General features: G+C 34.0%; 1 protein-coding gene across 1 annotated transcript in view; it reads left to right on the top strand.

The window, feature by feature from the left end:
- The window catches only part of Nipped-A (Transcription-associated protein Nipped-A), a 936100-nt gene that overhangs the window by 877897 nt on the left and 38156 nt on the right, over positions 1-20047 (top strand). Inside the window, exons 59-61 of the mRNA XM_090393977.1 lie at positions 424-513; positions 8492-8585; positions 17400-17507. Of these exons, the coding sequence (XP_090250103.1) occupies positions 424-513; positions 8492-8585; positions 17400-17507 (292 nt within the window). The remainder of the gene's footprint in view (positions 1-423; positions 514-8491; positions 8586-17399; positions 17508-20047) is intronic.

Raw genomic sequence — 20047 nt, 5'->3', positions numbered from 1 at the left:
CAAGCTGTGGGTTGCTGATCACTGGTTTAGATTATATTCATAACCTCAGTGCAGATCTTAGTCTCATAAATGTAAATAGCTATGTATTTTTTTTTTTTTAATATTATTTGGTTTCATTATAAAAAAAAAAAAAGCCACCTTTATTTCTTTTCCTTCAGAATGTTTCCTTCAGCTATCAGACTTCTTGCCATCTTAAGTGAGGAAAATCTAAAAATTGGATCATGTCATCAGTGTTAAATCATATTTCAGTTTAATATATATAGTTTGATACAAAACAGTTATTGTGTGTGTGTGTGTGTGTGTGTGTGTGGTTTTATACTAACACCTGTTAGTATAAAACTATGTATACACAAATTCAGAACCTAATAGTTCACTATTTATAATAATAAAACTTATTCCATCTGATTTTTTTCTTCTCTCCAGCATTCCAGGTTCAACAAAATTGCACTGTCTGATCAGCAAGCTGAAGAAATGGATTAAAATCTTGGAAGCTAAAACCAAACTTCTTCCAAAGTAAGCTAGTTTTGCTTTTGTGCTATTAGCACTGGCCATGTGATATTATTATGATATATATAATAAGTAAGAAATATTAAGAAAATGAGGTGTTCATGAGTCTCTGAACATTCTATTACACACAAATAATTTTTGGTTCATTGGCATTCTCTTGGGAATGCTAATTTATTATTTGTTTGTTCAAAAAAAATATCTTTCCATTTCCAGGATGAAGTTCTCAAATGGGATTCCAACAGTTGTGTGATATAAAAATTGCAAAAATAGATAAATGTTGAACAAGTTTTTCTTCAGTTTGATTGGGGAAAAAAATTTTTTTTTCTACTATAATATAATCTTACTAATATGATACAATGTGATAAAATCCTAGTTACTCTGCAAGCACTGGAAAAATACAGTAATAGAGTTCTGAGTATCACTAGTAACTGTTCAAAGACATTTCATAATTCAAAATCTGGATGTCCTCCAGAGTTATAAAGAAATCCTTGCCATTGAGAGAGACACAGATTTGTCTGCATGCTAATAAACACACCAAGCTTCATGTGTTTAATTTGCAATCTCTCTCTATGTGGACAAAAAATGTCATTTTCAGTTCTGGGAAAGATTATAAATATATCATGTCATATAGTTCCTGAAAACAAAGATTGCAGCAATTCATTTCTAACATCTGAAATTAGGTTTTCCAATTAATATATGCTGTTCTCTTCCCCCCCCCTCTTATAATTTGCTATAAGGTTTTTAATGATGTGAATTACACCTGCAAAAAGGTAAAAAACCTGTTCTACATTTTGATACCACAGGTAGGTTTAAACCAGATAATCCAGCTCCCCTGCTGTTTAGACTAAACATTCATTTTCAATCCATTTCAGGCTGCCAATAAACATGGATGGTGATGTCACACCAGGCAACAAAAACCATATACCATCTGAACACATTTACAAACTTACATGTCTACAGTGGGATTCAAACCTACAACCTGCTGGTTAGATAGTGGTGACACTATTCCTTTGACTATCAGGCTGAGTTGACATAGACGAATGCCTCTGGTACAAATTTCTTTAGAAATTTTTTATGGTAAAGAAGCTTTTTATAATAGTGCTATGGTGAAAGTCATCTGTATATATTATTATTATTTCGACAACACAAAGTATCATAGCATTCTTTAAACTCATTCAGTGTCCACACTCTTATCACCCTATCAGGAAATGCATTCCAAGGTTCAACTTCTCACCCTCTTACTTACCATTTGCAACTTGCATGGATGCCCCCCCAACACACACACACCTTATGCTACTGTACAAAAGATTTCCCAAAGTGCCAAATTTCTAACTACTTCTCAGCAATTTAAATGTCTCAATAATGTCATCTCTTTGTCCTCCATACTCTGCAGCTTGAATGCATCATTCTATCTTCATAACTAACATTGTCCAGTCCTGTTGTTATTTTTGTCATCTGCCTCCATACCCTCTCCACGGTTACTTCATCCCCTTCAAATCCTAATGACCAGATTTGAGCACAGTAATCCAGATGTTCTGATCAGGACTTTATATAGTGGAATTGTCACTTTTATTTTATATGTGTTAGTCAGCATACTTCTCAGTATTGAAATAGCTGTCTAGATGACCTTTAGCACAATACATCCCCTAAACTTCAATTTTCTGTTGACCATCATTCTCATGATACTCTACCTTCTCTAGTATAGTCCCACCAGTAGTGTGTGGAACTTTCCATCGATAGATCCCAAATTTCAAACCTTACATTTAGTTACAATATACTGACTAACATCCCCATTCATTCACTTACCTGTCCAGCTTACTCAAATCCTCTTAAAAAGCCACATCAGCATCAGTCACAACCAGCTGAAATCCCCCCCACTACTCCAATCCATTGACAGTGTCATTAACATAAAATTAAACAGTAGAGGTTCCAGTGCCAAACCCTGTGGAATCCCACTTGTGACTTTCCTTTTTGTTGATACTGCTCCCTCGTACACAACTCTGATTATTTTTCACAAACAGCCAATCTCAAATCGAATTCACTAATCTGATATCTAATCAGGTTGGTGAATGATCAGTTTATCACATTTTATCCTTGTAAAGACAACATCAGGAGAAGCTGGAGCATAGAAGGTATGGTGGAGAAGGGAACTGATGGTTATGAGCAATTAAGTAAACTTGATGTTAATAGGGCAGTAGGACTTGACAGTATATTATCAGGTGTGCTTTGAGAGAATGCTGTATGGAATCAATGGAACCTTTGAGAAAAATGAACTGGGAGAAAAGAGGACCGAATTGATGGAGAATACTTCAGCAATCTACAATTCATTGATATCATTCTAATAGCAACATCACCAAAAGAACTAGAACACATGATGATTGAATTAAATGAAGTAAGTCTGGATATAGGCCTATAAATAAATGTTGATAAATCAAAAATAACGTATAGTGGAAATACTTCAGAACAAAAACAAATTGAAATAAATCAAATCAAAGACAGATTGAAATGATGAATTCGTACATGTACCAAACTACCTGAAAAGAAAGATCTACAACCAGTATATACTACCAACAATGATATATGGTAGTGAAACCTGGAGTCTTACTAAAAAAAAAAAAAAAACTGAAAACAACATAAAGAAACACTGACAGAACCATTTTGGGAATAACCCAGTTGGATAAAAAGAATAATACTTGGATAAGGAAGCAAACAAATGTAATGGACATTGTGTTAGTATAAATGGCACTGGGCAGGACATGTGATGAGAATGTCTGACAAGAGATGGACAAAGAGAACAACAGAATGGACACCAAGAACTGGTTATTGGAAACTAGGTAGACCAGTGGTAAGATTGGATGATGAGATAACAAGATGTTATGGACATTAATGGTGAAGGGATGCCCAAGACCAGATAAAATAGATGAAGCATGGTGAGGCATCCATTCTGCACTGGACTGAAGAAAGCTGTTGATGATGATGAAAGGAGATGCATATACAGTGGTGTGCTTGTATTTTTCAAAAAGGCCTTTCATAGACTGCCACATTACTATCTGGTAGTTAGATTGAAACAGATGAGATTAAATAATGGACTAGTAAGTTGGATAGCTCATTGGCTGTCAGACAGATCTCAGCAGGTTGTATATAGAGAAGTGGGATCTCAAAAGAGGAAGTTCACAAGTGGTGTTCCACAGGGATCTATTTTGGACCATTATTGTTTAACTTGTATGTTAATGACATTGGGACTGGCTGGAGTTGTGCAGCTGTTTGCTGATGATGCCAATTTGGGAAGAGCTATGAAAAGTAGAGCAGACATTGTCGTCTTGCAGGAAGATCTGAATAGACTGTGTAAGTGGACAAATGATGCAGCTGTCAATTTAATGTTGCAAAGTCTTGAAATTTAGTAGGTAAGGTTGGAATGCAGATACAATTAATGTAGAAATTTTGAAGGAGGTGGAAGAGATCTGGGAGTGACATGATGGACAGAGACTTGAAGTTTAGAGGTCACATTACTGAAATTGTAAGAACATCCCAATAGATTATAGCAATAATGAGGACATTGACATGCAGAAGTGAATAGAAGAAGAGCAGATATGATTGAGACATATAAGTTGGTGAAAGGGTTGTTACCAAATTAATATGAAGGAGATATTGCATAAAGTAGAGAGAAGCAAGAGTAGAACTAAAGGCCATCCCTGGAAGCTGTATAAGGAGGGTGTGAGAAGCAGGCTCTTTGCATGGAGAGTGATTGGTGAATGGAATGCACTGCCTGGAAGTGTAACAAGTGCAAAAACTGTGAATAGGTTAAAGCGTGGTTCGATGATCTTTTTGCATGAGAGAAAGTATAGACCTCTCACAATGAGTCTTGACTCCATGGAGAGGAAATATTATTAATAATACCAGACTACTTATTTTCCACCACTAAGAAAGGACATAAAAACACAGTAGCAACAACAAAAATCCCACCAGTGAGATATCCTTAAAATACAATCCAAACACAGTCCCTGAAATTCAATGGAGGAAATCACTGTTATCGATTTCCAAGAAAACAAAACCAAGTTATCCTGCTCTGAATCACTAGCTGTCACTCAATATGCCATAAACACAAAAAGACCCTATATGCTCTCTTCCTCATGGCAACACTCTCTCAAGCCAACCTTCTTCATTAAACCACACAACAAGCTCACAGCAAGTTATCTCTGTTCTACATATGATGATATTTTAAAATAACGCTACCAGCTTCATTTTATATTCCTTTTCCTTTTATGTTTTATTTATTAATTATGTGCCCTCTCAGCATGATCAAGTCCTGTTCCAAGTATCATATCATTCTTACCTTCAAAAATTACAGAGATATGTCAAATTCATAATCCTTACTTATATAATCCCATTTATTTAGCATCTCTGTAACCTAATTGGATAATTTAAAAAAGGGGGTCCTCCATTACCAAAAAAAAAAGCTTTGCTGTCTTTGTTTGATATTAAATATAGAAGCATTGTGATTTTCAGAATTTAAAGTTTTAAATCATTTTTATTTAATTTTCAGCTATGAGGTGATCTGTGAACAAATAACACTGATTTTTTTTTTTAGTCTGTGAGTAAGTTAAGATCTTAGATTAATCCAGGAACCCCACTTTAGTTTCCATCCAGCAAACTTTTTACCCATTCCAGGCATCGAATAAAGGGGGTGGTGCACATCAAACAATAAAAATCATCTATCACATAAAACTTTAAAAAACGTAAATAGGTATTATGACTGATTTGAGTATTCTGAACATATGTATCTCTAGGCATATTATATATAGTTAAATGGAGAGGAGAGTTAAAGCCAGCATTATTTCTAAACAGGCTAACTTGAACAATGTTATAATTACAATCTCCAGATACATGTAGATTGTATATTCACTAAATTTATGATAATATCATAAGACATACAGTTAAATAGCAAGCACTTACAGTCTAATAAACCACCCCCAGCTAAGTCTTTCCATAGGCCAGTAGTTTTTCAAACTTTTTTAAGAGATGCCTCATTTTTTGTAAAAATTCTTAGACCCTGCACTTTTCATAAAACAATATTGACCTATAATCTGCATGTTATCCATATAATCAAATACTGCTTTAAAAGAAGTCAATGGACACCATAGTGTGAGGAACAAAGAGCCATGGCATCCACCTTAATAAGATGTAGGACCTCCTTTCTCTGTGATGACTGCAGCAATCTTATGGGAACATACTTTCCACATTGATTGCATAGGACAGCAATCAATGGGAATTTTGGACCATTCTTCCTGTATGCATGTAATGAGGTCCTGGACTGTTGTGTGGCTGATGTCTCTTGACCTCACCTGAAGCTCCAATTCATTCCACAAATGTTCAGTAAGTGTAGTGATATTCATGTACACAAACCATGCAGTTACAGCAGCAGCCTTGTGACATGTTGAACAACATTGACCTATTGTCTTTATGGAAGAGTCAATGGCCATTTCCATAGCCACAAAGTAAGAAGCATTACATTGTCCAGAATATTAGATACCTACCAGAGTTCAATGTTCGTAACACCACAGAGGTCTGAGACCAAACCAGGAAAAATAGAGCCATACCATCACACTACACCTCCAAATTTCATAGTTGGGGTTACACACTCTGGTAAGTGAATTCACGAGGCATCCATCTGGTCAGTAGAGCATGTAGTGCAATTCCGTTGCTCCATAACACTGCTTTCCGAGCTTCCACATTGCATTGTACATGTTCTTTGTGCCACTGAGATGATGCTGTATGTTGGTTCAAGTTATGCGGGTCTTGCATGTTGTGGTCATACCATGGAAACCTATGTTGTGAACCTCAGTTCTGAATATTTTTGTGCAGATTCGTGTTTCAGTCAATGCCCATAACTCTGCATTCAACTTGTATGCAATGAATGGTGTTTTTGCATATTATCCTTCATAACAACCTACAGTCACATTCAGTGAGTGTGGCGGGTTGTCCACTGTGGGGTAGCACTTGCAGTTGACTCCCTGCACTTCCATCTCAGTATAGTATCACTAATTAGTGATCTGGAATGGCCCAATTTGTCGAACAGATAGGCCTCAGCATTGTATCCTATTACAATGCCTCTTTCAAACTCCATCAGTTCCCTTCTCACAGCCATTTCACCCAGACACAGTTGCACTGAATTGGGAGCATCATATTCCTCCAATTTATACCAGCTACAAACATGACTCATTATATGGTACAATGCACTTTGCTCATTAGATGTCCATTGACTTTTTTTTCCAAGCAGTGATTGTTACTTGGTTAATACTTGTTAATACTTTGTTTTTATATATCCTTTTTCCTCTTTACCCTGTTTTCATAGTTATTTTTTATACACAGTTTCCACACCTGCTTATGTGCTGCATTAAATACCAGTGTTCTTGTACATATGCTGCTGTTTATTTCATCATCATCAGTTTCCTGATATGTACCCTCAAGTGGTCTTCAGTCTACTATGACAGCACTACATGATTAAGTTTACATTGGTAATAATCTCCTATCAACCATTTTCCTCTAAATTAGTCTATTACTTGTCAGCACTCAATATTGTTGTATCTGCTGTTATCTAACATTTTGTTCTTCTAAGACACTTCTGAATGAATCAATCCACCTAGACCGTGGTCTTCCTCGGGATCTGTATTCATAATTGGAAGTTAAACTGCATGCTATCTTGGCATCAAACACCTGTTTTGCTAACATTTCCTCACCCATTCTATTTAAGTGGCCATATCCCCGTAAATTAGTTCTACTTACATATTCTTGAATGCTAACAATGTCAAGTTCCTTTCTAATGTCTTCATTTTTTATATGATTCTGCCATTGTTGCCATTGGTTCACTCCCCAATTTTTCTCAGAACCCTCATATCTGCAGTCTTTAATCTTTGATCAAGTGCATTATTTCTAACCCAACTCTCAGATCCATAACTTAAAACTTGTTTGAACACTGTTTTGTATAGTGCTAGTTTGGTGTTTTGCCTAATTTCTCTCTCATTCCTTGTAAATTTATTCAACTGATTCCCTACCATACTAGCTTTGATTATTCTGTTGTATCTTTCCAAATTTAATTTGCCATTTTCACAAAAAACTGTACCTAAATAGCTGAAATATTTTACTTGTTTTATAGGCTCTTCATTCATAATGCATCAAACGTTTTCTCTGTTCTTGCCATTTTTCATAGTTCCCTTTATTGCTGATTTTCATTCCAAATTTGTTACAGCTGTTATTGTTTAGTTAGAGAATTCTGGAAACTTGCACTGGATGTGTTTAGTAGTACAACGTCATCTGCATAAAGCAAACAGCTAACTTTGATATCTCCCATTTTAATATTAGGTTTAATGCCACTTTCTTTCATAAATATACTTAATTACTTTATTTTATAGGGTTGTAAGTACCATCAATGCTATCCCTACTTTTTGCTCACTCATTACATAACATTGTATATATATTTATTTATTAGTGTTCTGAGCCTCTCGGATTTTTCTTGATTTTAGATATTGCTGCAGTTATGCATCTCTACTCCATATACATCCCTAAATATTAAAAATAAAGAGAGAGAGAGAGATTAATACAAATAATAAAAATTAATGTTAATTTATTTATTAATTAATAAAAAGGCGATATCTAAATCACAAATTTAGCACCCCTATTTCCTTTTAGAAAGAAATTGACTGTACTAGTTTATCCTTTATACAGAAACTTGCTACCATATCTAATTTCAGTGATTGTGTTCTGCATATCACTACTATTTTCTTACACAGTTGGTTTGGAATTCAGTCTTATAATGACTACATTATTGCAGTCTTTTTTTTTTCCCTTGACATATGATTATGGAGACCTGTAAAGTAAGAAAAAAAATAATGAACCTCATTCATATTTCCAAAGTGTCCAAACATTTTATATAAATTTTTAGCAAGTAGCCTATACTTAAAATAAATACAAAACCATTTCATAACAGGTCATTTCTTATTGAAGAAAAGTGCCGTTTTCTGAGTAACTTCACTCAGCACACAGCTGAAGTCGAGCTGCCTGGAGAATTTTTACTGCCACGGGTAAGAAAATTTTTATGCAAATTGTTAATAATTAATGAATCTTCTTCTTCATGTAGCTTTCTCAGTGAAAGGGTGCAGTACCATGTCCTTCCAGTTCTCTCTGTTGGTGGCCTTCCTTTTTGTTTCTGCATAGCCATGTGATCCTGTCCATGATCTTATATCTTCAAGCCATGTCTTTCGTTTTTTGCCTCTTGATCCTTTTCCCATAATTTTTCCTTCTAAAACTGTTAATATCCTCTGTTCTGCTGAACCTCTCAGTACATGTCCTGCCTATCTCATCTTTCTCTGGATCATTTCCTGTAATAAAGATCTCTGTGTTCTCATTCTCTGTAGGACATCGGTATTTGTCTCAAGTTCTGTCCATGGGATTTTCAGAGCTCTCCTATAGCACCACATTTCAAAGGCCATTATCTGTTGCCTTACTCTCTTCTTGAGTATCCAGGTCTCACTTCGATATGTGAAAATTGGCCACACTAATGTTCTTATCATTCTTTTCTTTGTCTCGATACTCACAGAACTTCTGAGCAGATCTTTATTTTTCCAGAATGATCTTTAGCTATGGCTGTTCTTATTTTTATTTCTTTATCTTGCTTTCCATCTGCAGTAAAGTAGGTGCCTAAATATTTGTATTCTGTTGTATGTTCAATTTTCATATTGTTTATGAATATTTCTGACTCTGATCTGCTTTCTTTTGAGATTTTCATAAATTTGTTTTTTTTTTGCATTAATATCTAATCCAAATTCTTTACCTTCTTCAATTAGTAGCTGCAGTAATTTGATTAATTTGTTTCTGTTTTCTGCTATTAGAATAGTATCATCAGCATATCTAAGATTGTTATATTTTATACCATTGATACTAATTCCTGTTTTTTGTTTTTCAGTCTTTTTCATCACTGTCTCACTATAGATATTAAATAGATTTGGTGAAAGGATACAACCTTGTCTAACTACTCTGTTTATTTTCACTTCAGAAGTCTCAGAGTTAAACAGCTGCATTTTCTGTTTGGTGTAAATCATTTTTATAATCTTAAGTACATGATCTTTATCTAAAATATATTGAACATCTTATTATGTTTTACCCAGTCAAAAGCCTTCTGAAAGTCTATGAAGCATATGATCTCAGTGCACTGCCTATTTATCCAGTTTTCTTTCAATCTTTTACATAACTATTTGATTCTTTTATCCAAAGTTTTATATCTTAACCTTCCTTCTTCATTTGCTTCTCTTTTCCATGTTCTTCTTTCATCAATAAGATTGATTACCTCTTGAGTTATCCATGGTTTTTTCTTTCTTCTTATTTATTGATGTGGTTTTTAGCAGATGTTATGATATCTGCTTGTAGTCTCTTCCATTTAGAAGGTTCATTTTCATTTTGCAACTGTGCAGACAGCAGTTCTGAATTATTTTCATTAAATTTTGATTTTATAATCAGATTTTGTACCATTTGCAGATCCCATTTTAGGGGTTGACTTAACGAATTAATGAATGGGCTACTAAATTCTTTTTTTAATGTATCTTAATACTATATCATTGTATATATATATCTGTATGCATATGTGAAAAAAATATCATTATATAATATAAATATCGTAAATCACAGTACATTTACTTTAATCATTGAATTTAATGAGTAAAATTAGAATAACAGTGGTCAGACTAGATGGAAGAAAACACAAGAAATAAGAATAGGCTCATTGACCATGTTATTTTTGATAGCAATATCTTCATGCTGGTTCAAGATGCAAGGTTAAAATTGGATATCATACTGAGAAGAAAAGTTTGTAACAAGTTTTAAAAAAGAATCAAAGTTGCAGCTTTCAGCGATAAACTGCAGACTTAAATACACGAATATTATTCAAGAAAATATGAAAGAGTTTGAAAACAGGAACCAGACCTTGGAGATTATCGGCAGATCCTGAAGAAAACACTGATTAATTCAGCCAGGTATATGGTTTTTCGAATCCTTGTGTACAAGGATAGAGAAATCAGAGTTCTGGAATGGACTGGGGGGAATTAAAGAGGTCATCATAGAAAAGAAGAAAGTGAATTAAATGTTCTTGAGAGTTTTTTCACTTGGTTATAAATTAAGGATTCAAGAAATTATATGCACTTGTAACTTTTATCCAAATGTAAGCAAACAAAATTTGTGCATGAAGTATCTTCACAGCTAGGCTACTTATATAGATGCCAATGATTTCATATTTGCATTATGGGAAGGACCACTACCCAGACTGGTTTCAACCTATATTAAGGTCTCATCAGTGGGAATCAGTTCCAGAAGAGATACCAAGGTTGAAGTAATGCATTGGTTTCTATATATGGCATTTTTTTAAATAAAGTAAGTTTTTTTTTTTTTTTAAACAGAAACTTTTACCGATTTTTTTTTATTGGTTGCCTTACCACAGCACACCCACTGGAATGCCCCCCCCCCTTCCATATGCCACTGGGAGTAGCATATTGCAAGTGGACTGAAACAAAAGCTACATCTTCATTCTCAGTGAAGCTGAATAGTTTTATGTAATTGTTTATTTTAATTTTATATATATACAGCAATCCCTTGATTAATTGCCTTCGATTAGTGCGTCTTTTTTTTTTTTGATACCCAAATTTGATTAGTGCGCTTATATATATATATATATATATATATATATATATATTCATCTTACAATAAATGTTACAGATTTTAAAAATTTTCCATCTATACATTTTTTAATGGCTAACTATTTTAAAAAATCACTTGCCAGGATGAAATAATTTAGTTACTGATTTGAAACATTTTACAGAGTTATTTTTTAATGGCATACTACACTATTTCCACGTACACTGTTCCAAATTTACAGCCAAAATTTATGTCGTCTCCTTTACATAGCATTTTGCTGATCATATCTTGTGCAATTGTTTTTATTTAAATTATTTTCCTAACCTTTAATCATGAGTAAAAGAATTAGTGAGCAAAAATAGAAGTGTGAAAATTATTCGAAAAGTAATCTGATTGGAAGAAAAACTTGAAATAATAAAGAAAACTGAACATAATGAGCAATATGCAAGCCTTTTGGAAGCACATTCTTCCACATTGGAGGCTTTTCAAATGAATCTAAGTTAATTAAATCTCATTCTGAGAAGTTCAGCGATTCCGACATGTTAAATTTAGATGCACAGTGGGAAGATCCTGAAGAATATAAAGAAAATTTAATCACTGACAAGCCCAAAGAGGTTTCACAGAAACAATTTGAAAATAGTTTTTGTACCGAAGTTTTTAAGCAGCAATGCTTAGAGACTGACCCTGGTGAAGAGAGAACCAGTAAAATTTGCAGAAGAGGCAATAGGGCCATACCGTCAGTTGTATGAAAAAAAAAAAAAAGAAAACATAATGCCTGCCAAACTACATTAGCTCAATTAATTGTTAAGAAGCAGAATAATAAATTTATATTCTGAATATGTTTTATTGTCTTTCAGCTTCATGGTTTTCCTTTAACTAGGCCTTGAGACATACCCTAATTCTTTTATTAAAAAAAATTAAGGGTCAAAAAAGAAATCTGAGGAACGAATTATACTTTTTCCCATAGGTTATTATATTCGATTAGTGCGTTTTCGATTGTTTTAAAGAGCGCATTAATCGAGGGATTGCTGTATATGTATATCATATTTACATACAGCCTATAGCAAACTGATGCTGTTTTCAGATAAGGATCAATGAAAAAGTAATCTGTTAATATGCTTTTTTGAAGAGCTCAGAGCTAGAAGTTTTCTTGAAAACATTTTATGATGAGGAAAAGGTGGCACACCTGTTGGCAACTCCTATAGGTAGAGATGACCTTGCTAATGCTTCTGCCTGGTATCTCCACTCTGGGCCTGGCTCCCACTGAAGAGATCTCAAGAAAGGTCGAAACTAGTCTGGGTAGTGGCCCTTCCCTTAATGCATAACATTATACATGTCCTCAAGGAGATGTGTTTTGCATTATGGGAGATACTGAGATAGGAGTGATGTTAGCTTGCTCCATCTTTGCAACAAGTTGCCTGGTGTTGTACCACCTTACCCCAGTCCTGAAGATACTTTCAGGCGCAAACTTTGTTTGCTCACACTTGGATAAAGGATTAAACTAAATTTATTATTTTATGATGAGAGTTGTTCCAGAGAACATAGATAAATAGAATTGGAAGCATGGGAGTAGCAGGTTCAGTGGACTAGCAGTTGATCTATAATGAATGTTGGTCAACTGTAGTGTTTGTGTTATTGCAGAATTAGCAGAAATGTGGGGAGGGGGAATGATGGATGCCAATTCTATAGAACAGCACAAATCAAAATTTTATTGAAACTATGGCTGGAGTTGCTATTTCAGAGAGAGAGGGGGGGGGGGATTATTGATTAGTTGAAGTGCTCTCTTTTCAACTGTATCATTGAGAAATTTTAGAGTGGTTTTAGTAGCATTAGAAATGTAAGAGTAGCAGCTGGGCAGATAAAAAAGCAATACAATGAAAAAAAAAAAGAAGAAATAGTTTTTGGAGTCTGAATATTAGTCCAAGAAGAACAAAGATCTGGTCTTGATTTAAGCTGAGTGTTTTCAATAGTAAAGGAAGAAGAAACTAAGTTTTATTTTGCAAGATTAAAGTCAGAGCCGTATTGTGGTGGCATGAAAGTGACACTAGATTGTTATTACTCCCATTCAAGGACTGTATGGAAATATAATACCAGTGCCTTTTTTTATGCAAATTGCACTCACAAAAGGTTGCAAACATATAGTACATTAGTACCTTGGGTTGGCTAAGGGTTAGATAATCTGGTAACTCTATGCTAGGGACCAAACATCGAACATTTCAAGCCACTTCAGGCATCCATAAACGGGGTGGTAGCCTCACACCAGCAACAAAATTTATCTAAAGATCTTGGTTTCTGCACCACAAGATTGATTATATGAGTAGAAGGCATGAAAAAGCATACTATTACGGTTAAACAGAAAAAATGAAATATGCTGTAATCAGCAAAACTGTGGAAAGGATTTGAGGTCAGAGAGGGTCATTTATGTAGGAAGGACATGCAGGTAATATAACAGTAAACCCTCAAGAACACCTGTATCCATCTTTCCTTGTGTGTTAGGCTCCATGGCCAAGTAACTTGGATTCTTGGTAACCTAATGAGTTCTCTGAATGGACAGTTAATCCTATCCTGCATTGTGTATTTGGCTGTGAATTGCATGTCTTTTCCCAGCCAATTTACCTGTCTTGCAAGATGAAAAACTTGAGTTTATAGGAGGAAACACCCATTCACCTCTTTATGGCATCATTAATTCACATTTATTTTAAAAGTCCTGATGAAGGTTCTTGCATTCTACATGAATTCAAATCTAGGCCTCTCTCCAACCAACCAGCATCGAAACTGACTGAGTTACAGAGGCTCTGAGCACCTGCATTAATAGAGAAATGTGAAGTGAGAATATCATCCACCATCACATACATCTGATGATCATAGAGAAAACTGGCTACAAAGGGTAGCCAGTTTCTGAGCAGCCATCTATGCTAGACCTTTTTAAATGCTTTTGAGAGGTCAAGCAACAGCACATTTTTCTCCGAATCTTTCTATGGCACACGTCCAGAGGTGGGTTAGATAGGCATGAGGGTGTGCTGTAGATCTTGAATGGCAGAATCCATACTGGTGATCAATGATTAGCTGTTAGTTCTCCAAGTAATGAAGCAGTCAATTGCAGATAATTTTCTCCATTATTCTGGAGAACAACAGGCTCTTAGTTTGATAAATATTCATCTCCTCTTTTTGAAGTTGCATTATTTTTTTTTTTGCAAAAGTATAAAGAAATTGCATATTTATTTTGTATATAAGAACATATGAGATACATATATTACAACATGATTCAAAAATCTGGATGTGAGTGGAAGAAGACATTGTAATACTCATTAAGGATGGAATTCACACAAAAATAGTTTATTTATAGAATTTTTGTCTGCGAAGCTCATAATCATGATACAGACCTTTAAATAGGAATGAATGCCAAAAAGAGTTTAGTAATTTTGGGAAAGTCATCCTATTTATAATATCCTTCATGGCTGTTTTAATTTCTTTTTATATATAATAATAATATCTGTGTCATTTTCTTTGAATTCTAATGGTTACAGACATCATCCTACTTCTTACATTTCATATCATATATTATAACATATACAGTATAGTTTTCAACTGGGTTTTTTTTTTTTTTTTTTTTTCATGACAAGTTCTTGAAACAAATCAGAAAATTCTAGTTTCATTAAATAATTTATTCTCAATATAAATGAATCCATCTTTTAATTATTTTTAATCAGGCCTATTGTTTACTGTATCCCAACATATTATGACAGCTAATGCTTATTTTTTCCAAGTTCACCCATAACTAACACACTCATGTTCCTTGCATTAATAATTTTCACTTTATTTCCACCATGCAATTTATGAATTATAAAAGAAAATAATAAATGTATTTCACTTCTCTAGGATATGTTTTATATTAAACTAAATACAAAAACTTTTCTTTAGAAGTAAACAAGGAAACATTAGCATTTTCACAAATAAAACTTAGCAAAAATTTGTTAAGAAATTTTTCTTCTCGTTTTTCATAAATCAGTACTCCATGCTACAAGACAAACTTATTGTACTGAGAGCAGTTATTTGAATACACATTAAGCTCTAGTAATATTGGTTAAAAATAATTTAGGAACCCAAACCTATCATCACAGATAACACTTTTTTTTATATTTCAAGACCAACAGGTTCGATCTATACTTCGCTGACATTAAGGTCAACAGATAACCAAAGAACACAATACAAGTTAAAAAATTGAGGATATCATGATAATAGTGAGGAATTAAAAGATTGATTTTAAACTAGACACAGAGAAGTCGCAATCCAGCCCAACCTTAAATCAACATATTTCTTGATATTATGGGTAACAGTGATACCATTATTATTATTACCCCAAGACCTCATGGAGTCAAAGACTCATCTGGGAGGTCCTTTTATCACACACATACAGCTCATCATACCGTACTTTAACACATTCAAACTCCTTGCAGACAACACACTCTCAGGCAAGGCATTCCAATCATTTACAACTCTGCATGAAAAAAACCTGCCTCTCACTCCCCTACTCATACCCTCTTTATACAGTTTCTAGGGATGACCTCTGGTTCTCTCCTGATCCCCCACTATTTTCTGTAGAACTTCTCCAGCATTGATCCTATAACAACCCCTTACCAACTTGTATGATACCAACTTGGAAGAGGGGAGATATGATAGGTCTCTATCATATCTCCCCTCTTCCTTCTGTCCACCAGACTCTGCAAATTACATCTTCTCAATCTTTCCTCATACTCTACATTCCAGAGATCAGAAATTACCTTAGTCAATCGCCTTTGGACCCTTTCCAACATCTCTTCATCCTTCTGAAAACCAGGTGACCAAATCTGGGCACAATAGTCCATGTGTGGCCTAATCAAAGCCTTATACAACGGAACAAGAATCTCCCTACTTCTACACGTCAGTGTCCTCCACATCATTCCCAGAAGCCTTTGTATTGTCTTCACAATTTTGGCTATGTGTCCCCTAAATTTCAGATCCTTATCCACTATCACCCCCCAGATCTCTTATTTCTTCCACCTCCAACAATATATATCCTCACCAAGCATAAATTCTGCATCCCATCTTTATTTTCCAAATTTTAAAACCTTGCATTTTGCAACATTGAACTCAAATTCCCATTTCTGTGCCCAATTACCCAATTTATTCAAGTCTTCTTTTAAGGTTACAACATCTTCACTACTCTTCATGGTTTGTCCCAACTTTGCATCATCTGCAAACAACTGAATATCTCCATCCAAATCTTCACCTATATCGTTAATATACAAGTTAAACAGTAATGGCCCCAAAACAGATCCCTGAGGCACTCCACTAGTGACTTTCCTTTTCCTGGATATCGCTCCCCCATACACAACTTGTTGATACCTATCAGATAGTCAGTCTCCAATCCAATGCACTAATCTAATATCCAACCCTATCTGCTCTAGTTTGACTATCAATTTATCATGAGGTACTCTATCAAAGAGTACCTCATGATAAATGAGGGGGGGGGGGGCATCTTAAAACATCCGACATAAGCTTAAAACCTAAGTATAGCCTAAAATTTAGGCCTCATGTTATACGCTGACATTTGCCATCCTGTTTGGCTGGGTGGGACACAAATGTTTATGAATATCTTTAGGTGTGGGACCTAAAGACAATTACAAACATTCATCATTTGGTGTGAGACCTCAGCCTGCTTACTGGAAGCTAAGTGACTTGAAAAAGTCCCATGTTTCATCTCTAGAACATAGTTTCTGGAGTAAACATTTCTGAAAAGAATGCTATTGTTTGTCTGTTTGAAACTGTTAAAGTAATGAAAATGATCAACATTTTGTAATAGTCACATTGCATAGTTTTCAAATCATTTGATGACTAAATTAATATAAGGTTTCATAATAATTAAGGGTCTATTAGATTTCATTGTAAGTTGTTATTAGTAGAATAAAACAAATCAAGTGGCTTGACACATGCCTAATGTTTATTGGCATGTGTCTATGTAGGCCTATCAAAGCCCTCATGATGTGTTCATATAAAAAAAGTGAGATAAAAAATCATAGTTCACATAAATTGCACTTTTTTTTTTTTTTGTTATTATACAAGATAACCATTTTTGCATTTATAAGTATACATTGGTATAGTTGAAAACTTAATGTGGCGTGGCTATAATATATATATATATATATATATATATTTTTTTTTTTTTTTTTTTTCAGCCTAATCATTATTATGTTCGAATAGCAAGATTCATGCCTAGAGTTGAAATAGTCCAAAAGCATAATACTGCTGCTCGAAGACTTTACATCAAGGGACATAATGGAAAGGTATAGCTTTAAAAAAAAAAGTTAGAAAATTTAGATATTTATGCAAATACTTTGGTAGCTGTCATGACAGATAGTGAGAGTTACATAACATTGACCTGCAAACAAGATGCAATTCCCCTTGTTCTCTTCTATATAGCCATGTTTCAAAACGTTTCTGTAGCATCTGTTCTGTAAAATGCCTTTAGCAATGTTGTGATATTTCCTCTTTTTCACCTATTAGCTAAACTTTATAAACCACAACATTCAGTCAGTTCTCATAGGGAGTGCTCCACAAACTAATCATTTTGATCACTCACCTCGGAATCCTCTCCATCATATGGATTATATATTATCTATATGGAGCATGGTATATACAAATGTGGTATTAAACTTGACATTCAAATAGGAGATGTTCAAATTAGGTTCATACTCTGTGCATATGTTTTAAATATCTTGAAAAAATGCGCTCAAGTCTTCTAGAGTTATTAGACAAATTAAATAATTGTTATGACAAGTCTGCTAGGAACAACATAAAATAAGACTATACAAAAATATAAAAAAACAGAAAACATCATCTATAGTGACCTCTAGATTAGGTTCATACCAGCCTTATTTATTCAATTAGCTATTCAGATATTTAATGCACTTTCTTTAGATAGATTTTTTTTTTTTATGAAGATGATAGATAAAATATTTTATGCAAAATCAGTTGAATAAATTTATCTTGAACAAGACGGTAATAACCCACAAGGCCAAACTAGCAGTGTATTTGTCAGCATACAGACCAATTTTAATACACTGAGAAATGGATTTCTCGGTTAATTAAATAAGTATAAGAGTTTTTAAGATATGGATTTCATATATAATACCTGATCAAAGACTGGCAATCATAGTTATGAAACATTCTGCAAAAAGTTATTAGAGTGAATACTTAGTATCATTAGAAGAACTAAATAAATATCCCAAAAAAGGAACTTGGCATTAATATTTAAGAATGTCTAAACAGGGGTTATCTAAAGTAGTCTGCAGTGGTATGATGTAGTATGGTTGCTTAAACTGAATGAGAGACCAACTAGTAAAGCATGAGTTTGAAGCAGAAATGGCAAGAAAAAAATCAGCTACTTTGAATAAAATTTGATGGGAACCTAATCATAAAATATGAATTATGTTGGACAGTCATAATATTTATTAAATCACTGTTCAGGGTATAGCCCATAAAATTATGAACCACAGCGATATTTATGTTCATTGAATAGAGAATTTTGTATTTTGGTTTAAGCCAATAAGAATGCAATTTTGTCGGATAAATCCCAAATTGCCAACCCATCCTCGTTCGTTCAGAATCAAGGTAGATACCCAACAGGGTGCACCACGAGAAGGTGAGGATTGAACATTAGGTCAGAAGCCCTGGTCGGTTCTCTGCATCCCTTTAAAGGCTATGTGGAGGTCTCCTCTCAGTTATACAGCTTTGACCCTTAACGGGTGCTTAAGGGTCAAAGCCATGTTCTACTAACAACATGTTCCAACATGATTTGCTTGTTTCTACACACCGATGATGTACTGTTATTTTCAGTATGAAATATCTGTACTTTCATTAAAGTTTATTACTGTGGTTATTGTGTAATTTTGTTGTTTATATATAATAGATATTTTGTGTAAAACCTAATATAAGCACTAATAAAAGGCAAATATATGGGCTCCTGGGGAGAGTTCATGTCTTAATATAAACCAGGGCAATGCTGATCCCAAAAGTTATATTCTCATAAGAACTCGGATAAATTTTAAAATTTTTTTAAAAGTTGCTTTCTGTATTTGGTTATAAAATATAGATGGATCCATAATATCATCTATTTTACTATTTTATATATGCCAAATTGAAGCCTTTTAGCTCCGTATTTTAATATTCAGTTAAAATGTAATATATTATAATATTATTATTATTTGTACAGATACTCCATGGAGTCAAAAGACTCACTGCAGAACACCCACACCATCCATTAACACAAAATATCTATCATATATAAACAACAAAATTACATGATAACCCCAGTAATAAATTTGAATGAAAGTACAGATATTTCATACTGAAAATAATGGTATATCATCAGTTCAGTGGAGATAGAAAAAAGCAAATCAAAAAACAGGAATACAATTTAAATACAACAATTGGTTTACCAATTACAAATGGTTGCTGCAAGCTAGCAATCAAAATTAATATTAATAAAAAAATTTTCAGTGCAAAATATCTGTACTTTTATTAAAATTTGTTACTGTGGTTATTGTGTAATTTTGTTATTTATAGTTATACCATATGTATCTTTTAAAGATTAGACCTATCATATATCTCATTAAATTTATTCACTGTTGGGGCACTCGCAACCACTTCTCGCAATTCATTCCACTCATTCACATCTTTTGTGTCAATCTTATAGAATCTCTAGTAATTTATTAGTTTCTATTGTGTTCCCTCTCCTCTGCCTGTCAGCCAAACTCTGCAGTCCACACACCTTCAGTCTATCCTCATAAGGAACATTCCACAAACCTGTCAGGAGTTTGATCAC

This window comes from Typopeltis vanoorti, chromosome 6 (assembly GCF_054136105.1).
Source record: "Typopeltis vanoorti isolate ZY-2024b chromosome 6, IOZ_Tvanoo_1.0, whole genome shotgun sequence".
In the NCBI taxonomy this organism is placed as follows: domain Eukaryota; kingdom Metazoa; phylum Arthropoda; class Arachnida; order Uropygi; family Thelyphonidae; genus Typopeltis; species Typopeltis vanoorti.
This window is presented reverse-complemented; position numbering and strand designations above follow the sequence as displayed.